The sequence below is a fragment of the Perna viridis genome, chromosome 8 (assembly GCF_037379345.1).
Source record: "Perna viridis isolate PV_CMFRI_1.1 ecotype Kerala chromosome 8, ASM3737934v1, whole genome shotgun sequence".
Taxonomy (NCBI): domain Eukaryota; kingdom Metazoa; phylum Mollusca; class Bivalvia; order Mytilida; family Mytilidae; genus Perna; species Perna viridis.
Window position 1 is genome coordinate 4,377,220 of NC_142452.1, and position 11,081 is coordinate 4,388,300.

At 32.8% G+C, this 11,081-nt stretch overlaps 1 protein-coding gene across 2 annotated transcripts in view; it reads right to left on the reverse strand.

Moving 5' to 3' along the window:
* LOC148609016 (uncharacterized) overlaps positions 1-952 on the reverse strand; it is a 58,774-nt gene extending 57,822 nt beyond the window's left edge. Inside the window, exon 1 of one of the 2 annotated variants that reach the window (XM_088541420.1) lies at positions 578-952. In XM_088541420.1, the coding sequence (XP_088397546.1) occupies positions 578-776 (199 nt within the window). In that variant the 5' untranslated portion in view covers positions 777-952. The remainder of the gene's footprint in view (positions 1-577) is intronic. The other variant, XM_088541421.1, reaches the window with a different exon arrangement.
* Between the last annotated feature and the right edge of the window lie 10,129 nt (positions 953-11,081).

Genomic DNA, 11,081 nt, shown 5'->3' on the forward strand with positions numbered 1-11,081 from the left:
TTTTATTTTTCTGTATGATAAAAAAATAAAACTATAAACTATAAAACAGTTATGTATGTCATGCCCTATAATATAGTCTGTGGTTTCACTATTGTTCAACATATCTCGATGTCGCATTTATTGTGCGTTCAATTTTATACTTTTATTTGTTTAAAGCAGATTTTCGACGCAAAATTAATTTTGGTGAAAAAGTATGTTTTTTTTGTGTATTATTCTGAATTTTTCAATTTTCAAATAAGCACAATATTTCTACTCTATGTTACATTATTCTATACAGTAGAAAGGAAATAATAATTCGATCTTTTATTTCGTTATTAGAATTTACAATTACAATTCTTATTTAAGGGATAAAATTTATCTTGAAATAAATATATACGTGACATGAAACATGATCGAAAAGTTTTACAAGAAGCACATCAATCTGAAATTTCCAACTCCTGTACTACGAATGTAAGAAAACGATCTACATTGGTTCTAATGTATATTGGTATTTAACAAAAATAAACTATGTAATTATTTACTTCATTCTGTCCGTTTCTTTTACATCTATTATTTTTGGAGTTCAGAAGACGCTTACCAGAGTTATAACTTATCCCTTCAGTTCCATATCTGTTCCAGTAAGAATCCGCTGACCAGCAACATGAATCCACAAAAGTAAAAATGTAAACAGAAAAGAGAAAACAGATAAAATACATATCAAAAGTGTACTTCCACCATCCCGAAGATACTCTTAATGTTAATCCAAAATAGCAGTTTTTAACTGGGTATTTAATCATAACAATATCACGAATGAAGTTCTGTGACACATGTAAAATCACATAACACCCCGGATATCGTGTCTACAGGGTCCAATATGAACAATCATCTGTAAACAATATAAATTGTTTCTTATCAGGAGATGCATTTCATTTACAATGCTATGTATTTATTGATTGATCGAAACAAGGAGTTTACAATATTAACATTAATGTAATCTTTAAAAATCTTTATCAAATTTTAGAAATTTAGTCACGGCAACAAGGAAGAACTTAATTTATAATGTAAATACATAGACACTTTATCAAGGATAGGTACTGCATATTACGTTAACAAAGTTAATCGATAATTTACCTGCAGCATTCAAGGATTCACTTGTTTTAAACCACAAAGTTTTTGTTCGATAATTAAAAATGAACGCTAATAAGGAAAATGTGTTTAAGTGCATGTTAACACTTTTGTCGACACTGAGGCTTCATTCCTTGCATTGCATATGGTAGAGCCTCTCGCTGATGGATTTGGCTTCCTCTTTCGATATGTTTGGTTATGAGTACTTTTTGTATGCAACTAATATATTGATCTTCCTACATCTTTGATTTTAATGCTGTTGATGAGAGGTTACTCCTTGAAACATGTTTACAGCATATGGAAATTTACAATATATAAAACTGGTGTATTTTGGATTTAAGAACCTCTAGGTCGATACCGCTGCTTGTGGACCTGGGGTCCCCGAGGGTATTCACCAACCCAGTAGTACCAATAAAATATATAAAACTGGTATATTTTGTATTCAATCGTTTTGTAAATTATGACTCAGAAACATGAAAATGTATATTGTCAAGTTGAAGGTTTTTTAATCAGGTTAAAAACTACATGTATCAACAGGTGATTTTATAAATATGTTTATTTAAAAAGGACAAGTTTATTCCGTTTTGTATTTTGATACCTTCTTAGTCATCGTACCGTATTCTATAATATAGTAATCAGTAAAAATACTTGTGTCTGTTCGACTATCACTATGCTAGTATTATTTATTTTCTAGATGATATTTTTAGAACTTACAATCTATTTACAATCTTTTACAATCTATAACACAAAATAAGGAGCACTCACAGATTTGATGCCAGTACCAACAGGCAAAAAAAGAAACAAAAGAAAGCCCAAGAAACAGAAAGAATGGAAATGGGGACAAGATTAGGAAAGAGCCTTCACCACCCTAAAACAGCTTCTTACGTCAGCATTAGGATAAGCGAATGAGTAATCAAGGGAACCAAGGCTATAGCGGTATTCAAAAGAATGTAATCCAGGGACAAAGACCAGACATGGAAAACAGACATACACAACAAAGAACATAAAGTAACTAAAATCATACATACAAAGTAACAAAAGTAAATGAGCAACTCGGACTCCACTAAAAACTGGGAGCATGGACCAGGTGCACTGGTAGGGTAAGCATCTTCTGCTTTTCTAGAAACACCCGCCGAGTTGCTCATAAAAAGTGAAGTCCGGGGTAGACAAACGAGGAAAGGAAAACTATGACCCGTTGAATAAATCAGTCTTCATGGTGCAGTTGGATACACTTTAACAATCCACGAGTTCATGATGACGACCATAGAACTTTTGTAGTGATGACTTCAATCTTGTAGCAACATAACCCTGTTCCAGAAGCCTATTTGTTAGAGTTCTAGTGCGATACAAAAAATCTGCGTAGTTTCGGCAAGCTTTGGCATAACGTATGCGTTATGATATGAACACTCCATACACAGGTGCAGAAGGGATGTTGCCACAGATGAAAGGACAGTTGACAATTCTGAATGAAAAGTCATCACGTTTGTCGTAAAGTTTGGTCAATAGTTTTCCTTTACCATCGATTTCTAAGTGTTGGTCAAGATAAGAGGCTGACTTCACAGTGTCTGTAGTATCCTTTATCTCAAGTTCTTTTGGGTAGATGCGATGTATCAGACCCCAAAATTAGGATTGTTTAAAGATAGTACGTCATCTATATAGCGGAAACTGAGATTGAAGGATCTAGCCAAACGATAAATTATCCAATATTTGGCGAGATCATGATCTCAGGGCATGCAGAAATTACTTATTGCACCGGAGCATCCGAGATAATACCCGTTATAGTAGGATTTGTTCTACATATCTCTGTTTTTTCGTCCTTATGTGTTATATGTCGTTTAGGTGTTGTATTGACCAAACATTTTCCATAGCTTGCATTTCCTGTATAGTGACCTCATCCAATTTGATTCTCATTCGAATCCTTAAATGATTAATCGATATATCTTAAGTTTCTATAATATAAAATTGAATGTGAAATAACTCATAAAGCATGTATGTACCTTACTCTAAGCTCTCATTTATGTCGTGTTCCTTTTTCTTACTTATTCGTTCCGTATTTGTTTCGTTATGCTGACCTTTTTACATGTTTTATCTTTTTAATTTTGGTGTCTGCTGTTAGTTATCTTATAGAAGGTGTGAATAAAAATGAATAAGTGGTGTTGTTTTGTTTAACAATGAAAGAAGGTTGATCTTAAGGAGGAACAAGATAATCTAGGTGAGTGTGTTTCTGGAGATTGGAAACTGGTGAATGATAATCTAGGTCACATTGTATCTGGAGATCGGAAACAGGTGACGGATAAACTTGGTAAGATTTTTCTGGAGATCGTAAACGGGTGAATGATAATATATATCTGACTGTTAATGAAGATCATAAACTGGTGAAGAATAATCTAGGTCAGCATTTCACGTGAAATTGCACTAGTATTATTTAATAAATGACATTCAGACAAGTCACTGAATTCATACTGTTAAGGTCAAACCGCATTTCATTTTAAATAATGTCTTAATTTTATTTGCTTGGCTGTTTCTACTTGTTTAATAAAACTGAAACCTTTAAACATTGGATCACCATAAATTGCATCGTAATGTTAAAGAAGTCTACGTTATATTAAATTTATCTCATAAAGGAGACGAAGGGCTTTTAATTCTTGGATGAACAAAGTACATTCTGAAATTCTACTAAGCTCTTATACCGGAAGTGGCATTAACAAAATTTGATGTTTAAAGAAATCTAAATAACTTACACAGAATCTTCAATAAAAAGGCATATTTCATGTAGTAACTTATACACTTACAGTTTTTTCACTTTTTATGCTACTACGTATATATATATCAGCAGCATAAGCTGGACTTTTTCATTTAATCAACGCTGCATTCAACAAAGGATGCGATACCCTACGAATTTGTATCTTGTTATAGACTCTGGTGGAAAGAAGTTTTGAATCTTATATGAAAAATGCAGATGATGAATTTATCATCATGTTAAACATGAAAGAGTAATCAAGAGAACCAAGGCTATAGCGGTAATCAAAAGAATGCAATCCAGGGACAAAGACCAGACATGGAAAACAGACATACACAACAAAGAACATAAAGCAACTAAAATCATACATACAAAGTAACAAAAGTAAATGAGCAACTCAGACTCCACTAAAAACTGAGAGCATGGACCAGGTGCACCGGTAGGGTAAGCGTCCTCTGCTTTTCTAGAAACACCCGCCGAGTTGCTCATAAAAAGTGAAGTCCGGGGTAGACAAATGAGGAAAGAGAAACTATGACCCGTTGAATAAATCAGTTTTCATGGTGCTGATGGATACACCATAACGATCCACGAGTTCATGATGACGACCATAAAACTTCTGTAGTGATGACTTCAATCTTGTAGCAACATAACCCTGTTCCAGAAGCCTATTTGTTAGAGTTCTAGCGCGATACAAAAAGTCTGCGTAGTCCCGGCAAGCTCTGGCATAACGTATGAGTTGTGATATGAACACTCCATACGCAGGAGCCGAAGGGATGTTGCCACAGATGAAAGGAAAGTTGACAATTCTGAATGAAAAGTCATCACGTTTGTCGTACCCTACGGTTTGGCTTATTAATGTTGCAACAGGCTGTCTGTACTCCGCTGTGCACTCGTTGTGATTCTTAACTGAACTTGCTGATCTCAAGTTACAATTTGTAAGTCCTGTTTTGTCATTCATCTGTTATCCTTTTGATGTCATGGCATTTTCTTTTAAAGGATTCCTCCTCCTTTGTACCTCTAAAATTATAATTAAAGCTGTTATACTCCTTACAGTTATAAATGTCTATACAATTACATCTTAGTAACTAAAATAATTTGGTTGATGTTTGTGTTGTGCTGATTGTTGGGGGGGGGTTTCTGTTTGGTATTGTGAGTTACTAAAATAGACAGAAGTTCTGTAAATAATGATGTTTTATTTTCCGGAGTAACTGTGATAATTTCCGTAATTTAGCAGTGTTCTCTCTTTAAACATTTAACCTCTTTAATTATTTTTAAACCTGATATCATTCAAACTTATAATAGCTCATTATTAACATAAAACTTATTTACAGCTCACTTTAACATTTCAGAACTTATTCACGAGAATATGTCCATATTTCATTTAAAAATGTTATATACAATGTGTACAACAGATATTAAGAAATCTTGACACAAATTAATTATAGATTAAGTTTTAACTTATCTAATTAAAAAAAATCATATATTAAATTAATTGTAACATTAACTCACCTAAAATAGACAGAAGTTCTGTAAATAATGATGTTTTATTTTCAGGTTCCAAAGACCAAATGCCGCTAAAACATAATTTTGCATATTCGAAATTTTAGTCACATGACCTTTGGACTTAAGAACTTCCTCTATTTTCTCCAATCAAATGCCAAATAGTAATTAAAACTACTTCCCATAATTAATTTCATTGGTTAACAATTACCTGCTGACCATCTAAGCTTTTGTCAATCATTCCATCTTATTTTTTTAGCATCCCTAGTAAACAGATTATCTAACTTTTACCTAAGAACAAACAAGATGAATAGTTCTCTTTGTTCCTTAAAATTAAAATACTTCTCGAACACAATTAACATTTTATAATAGGATTTATCTATTTACTTTATAAAGGCTTTATAAGTTAAAAGCATTTGACATCTAGTACTTACAAAAAGGACTAAATTAACATGCTCTTTGTTATAAAACTTTACGCAATACTATGTACAAAATATCTGTGTAATTATATAATTAACTTTTAATTATCTTTACAAGTTTCCAATTTCAAGTTATATCTGAAATTATATTCTTTTTCATAAAGCCTTTTTATAGGGTAAAATAGATTTTATTCACTTCTCCCATTATAAATTTTCTTTAAATACTAAGTATTATAATTTCCTTTCTTATAAAATCTTTACTATTTCATCTTATCAAAATTGATCGTACTTTGTCTTTCTTTCAATGGAAATATAAAATTTCCATATTTTGTCTATTTTTCTCTCATTATATTTGCAAACACGATGTCTTATAATCAACAGATTCAAAAGGACGAATAGAAAATAGTAGACAAAATTAGAAGAAAACAAGATACAGCAAAATAGGTTTAAAGTGACAGTTGAAAAATTAGTCTCCTCGCCGTTTCCATTATGATGGCGTTTGTCCCTGAAGTTTAAGGGTAGTTCTATTCATATTCACACAGTATCATAAGATTCCTTGATTTTGTGGTAGTGTTTATTGATTCAAATAACGAAATGAAAACAACAAAAAGTAAAATTAGATTACACATTCATTTTTACTAATTCACCTGTCTAGTCTTTCAGTTGTGTATCGCATTCATTCCAAACGACTGCAAACTCATCATTGAGCTCTTAAACTGAGAAGTTATTTTCTCCCTGAAATGGTCTAGAAGGCTGTTCCACATTGTGGCTGCTATGAATTCGGACTATTTTCCACCAGTGGAATGTCAAGAATATTGTTGTATCTGAAATTATACTAAGAATTTGTTAATTTTACAAGGTCATGTAGACATGACGGAGATAGATACATAAGTAATTCAAAACGGAAACGCAGTACAGGTTGTCAACACTTCATGTCTCAAGCTATAAGCAAATAATTGGATTTCTTTGTTTATTGATAGGTTGTTTTCCATAAACTAACTTGGTATTGTGACGCCATTAAAGTCGATCGGCCGGAATCCGCAGTTCAAATAATTCGGAACTATACTCGACGTCACATACATATACAATATAGGTATATTGTCGAAAATTATTGAAGATATGTGATGAGGCGACGGAACGGGTAGGAAATGCGAGGCTCCGCCGATAATTTTCGACAATGTACCTATATTGTTTTTACCCTGTTATAATAGTTTTGTGCGTGCGTACATTTTTTAAATAAAATTTTAAAATGCATATCCCCTGAAGAGCCGCGATCGTTAAACCCGAAGAAAAAATTAATACGCATGGCGCATGACTCAGTAAACATTGAAATTCAGTCCCCACCATATAATCCGTCACAGCTGTTTGAAGAAAATAAGCAATGTATCAAAATTTATTTAATTCCAAGAGACAAATAAGTAAAATGAACAATAAATACAAACATTTTAAATGTTGTAAAGTCGATTTTAAGAACATTAAAGTTTTGAATTTCGCGGGGAAGGTGGAAGCTGACTTGTTTCTGTTTGGTATGGTAGTAGAGTTCAGGGGTGAAATTTGTGCACTAGTTTCTTTGGGATTTGAAATATTTGTTTGAGATTTTTGAAGAAGAGGAGGCAGTTGTATGGGCAGATCTATAATGTAGTGTTCCTCTGATTCATTATCTTGGGGTTTAGGCAGTAATAAATCCAAGACCATAACAGTTTCCTGGTCATTTGTCTCTTCAAGAGTTTTATCATATTGTAATGCTTCAATTTCTTTAAGTGGGGACCAGTTTATGTTAAATTGTGACGGACACTCTCGCTCCGAGTCCGACGAGACTGAAATGACAGGGGAAGTCGTCTGCAAACTGATAATGAATCAAATCTGAACGAGATTTGGGATTTGCCATATATGACGGTGAAAAAAATACATACAAAATCATTATTTGGTTTACATAAAATCTTTCATTTCATTCAGGTGAAAACGAAACAAAACAGCAAAAAAAAAAAAAAAAGATTAACCGGATACGCAATCGCAATTTGTTTATATCGTATCTGGCACGAGACCGCAATTAATTTTCAAGTGCATTTCAATTTACACATTTGAGCAGATTAAAAAAATTGAATTGAAAACTGAATAAAACTTCTCTGGCCTAAAGATATGTACAAACAGGATTTTATATATAAATTGTAGAAAATTTTACCATCATTTTCTGAAATTAATACACATAATTCGGAGATGGGGTAAACATGACAAATGAACTGAGTTAAAAGTCCTAAATTTTAACCTTCTTCCACTGAACCAAATCACAACTTTTAGTCAGAATTGATTAATGAAGAAAAATCCCATGTAATTTTAACCTATTTTCTACCAATTAGAGGCAAAACTTCAGCAAATAAGTTTCCAGTAAAAATATGAAAACATGTGGAAGGTACCTACTACCAAAGTTGGAACTATAAACCAAGGGGAATTAATTGTGTTCTCGTACCTATTAAATCAATAAATGTGCCCAATTTGAATAAAAACTGCACTCATGTCAAGATGAACCTTTTTTGACTTCAAGTACAAAGTTTCATCATGATTAGTTGAAAAATATATAAGTTATAGCAAATTTAGTATCAGTGGTACATTGCATGACTCGCATGTCCAATGGTGGAAGGAAATAAGGCCCCTCTAAAATGTATATTTTTTTTTAAATGCAATATTTTTGTGATTTTTTACATTGGTAAACCAATGGGAATTAATTGTGTTCTCGTACCTTCTATGGTGGCGGCCATGATTAATTTACGCATAGCAGAAAAAAGTAGTTCCGCCGATCACGTGAGTGGGAGAAGCCAGAAAGTCGATTACCTGCTAATGTACGGATACAGCAAAAAAAAATAACCGTATACCTTTATTCGTTTAACAAATAACCTCATTGCAGGATAAAACACATTTTCGAATTCAAGCTCTACTTTTTAAACCTTCGGGACTTACCGCTAGAGTTGTCTCTTTTATTTAATCTGAAGATAGTTCGCATATATGCATGACGTGTTAGTACCAAAGAGTCGCTTATTAGCTTAAATCATGCGTAACAAATCCTTACGGGAAAATCCCATACTAATATCCGCCATGTTGGGTTCTACGGGACGATTTGTTTACAAACGAAGTTCGTAAGTTCCCGTCGAACTCCGGTGACAATCGTCTGCATGATCAACTTCTCGCTATTGTACGTTGTTCGCGTAAAATAAATCCCAGATATCCGAAATAACGCCGAAATGCATTCTGGGTTCTTCGGTTTTTGGACAAACCATTTAAACGTAAACAACATCTCCTAGCAACCCGATCACTGTAAACATGGCTGACTTTTTACAATGTAAATATTGGCACCGAGAATTAAAATCTGACCGGAATTTAACGATTCAATGTTCAGGGAAAAGCCGTTTGGCTAAACGAATTAGCAAGTCATTTAAGACAATTAAAACGACAGTAGGTATCAATAAAGTCGTAGAAAATATTTTAATTCAAATTTTAACAGTATCTTATTTATGTGACGCCGAGTATAAATAAGGCTTGGCTAAATCGACAAATCTTAATTTTGACTGGAATCGATTAGAAATTAAATTATAAGGATGTCTTTTTAAATTTTTGATCAAGTTATCAAGTTATGCTAACATAACCAACTTAGGGTTTACACTTGTTTCGCGGTTCATGAAGCGTGAACTGTCCCACAGTTGATTATTTCGTTATTTCGAATAAACGACTGGTTAAAAAATATAGAAAAAAATCAATCCTTAAATGTTTCTTTCTGTCCAACTTTTGAAAATGTTATACTATTGTGATTACCCTGACTCGGCTAGTAAATAGAACCTTCTCTTTTCCCTTTTTTTAAATTGTGTGTTTGCTTTGAAATGTAGAGTTAAATGCGGAGCTGGTTAATTCTAAGAGGTTTTTGTATGAGGGGCAGAAGAAAATCTATCTAGACATCATGTAGATTCGGTAATGTATATTGGCAATGGTCAAGTCCGTTTATCCGTCTTGGATTGTTGTCAAATTTATCACATTTACGTCATACCTGTCTTAGAGTATCCTGAGTTAATGTCACTGATTACATACAACTTAATTACTTTAATGAGATTATATGAACATTAAAACCAGTCGTACGGTCAAATGTATTTTAAAAGTAATGTATCTTTTTTTCATTTTAAACAAGTCTTTTGACACGAGATTTTGAAAATAAGGCATCATGAAGGGAAAATAAATTCAACCATAACTTGTGCAAGCATTTGACTAATTTGTATGTCACATAACGTCTTATTTTTGTTTTATTTAATGATTAAGATAAAATCTTGCTGAATTTTTTGGATACCTTTTGAGTGCTTCGTTACCATGATACAATGTGTTTGTCAAAATGTTCCGATGGAACAATGAAGGGATTTAAACAGGGCCTCTATTAGGCATTCCTACTCGGCACAATTCATCTATATTTTAGGCCAAGTAGAAGTAAAAGAGTACATTAATGGGGAGAACGCCCAACCAACACCACCAATGAACCTGTCCACATTAAAATCCCTTCATAACAATTCCAGTATTCGGTTTATCACTGTAACAACACTGAAATGATGTATTTGTCAACCTGACTTTTAAAACATGTATAATGTTCCTCACCCTAGTTATATACATGTAGTTGCTTAACTTAATCTTTTCAGTTCTAAAAGGATATGATTTAAGTTGCAATCAGCTTAATATCAGTTTACACGTTGTGTCATTTTCATACTTAAAATACACTCGATTTATTTGTTTTTACAATCTATTTCTGACACACACACACACATATATGCAGGTGAGTTGACTAAACTTTCTCTGAGAAATAAAAAAAATACGATTGAAAAAAGTATATATCTCAATGTAAAACAATAAATTGTTGACATCATGAATTTCTAAGTGTTTAAGATATTAAATTTAATAAATTTTGTTGGTAGATTATTACCGGATTATACTCTAATTCCAATGTATCGGGTGTACCCTTCCAGAGCACTCCGCTTTTTTTGGGGGGGTGGGGTGGGGGGGGGGGTCATATTGTTAGTGCTTTACGTTTTACTTTAAAGTCATGTTTTGGGATATTGACGTATTTGAATCATCCCAATTCTTTCGAGTCTGTATTTTTTGCCGACTATTTTAGTCATTCTTTCACAATTCTTTTTTTTCTTTACTGTTTTATGTAAGAAAATATGATGCGATACTTCTCAACGATAGTGTGCTATTTTTTTCTGAGACAATTATAATTTATATTTTGTTTTTAGATTTAAATGTTTATAGTGAGCGAATGGTGTTTCAACAATGAGAGCATAATAATTATA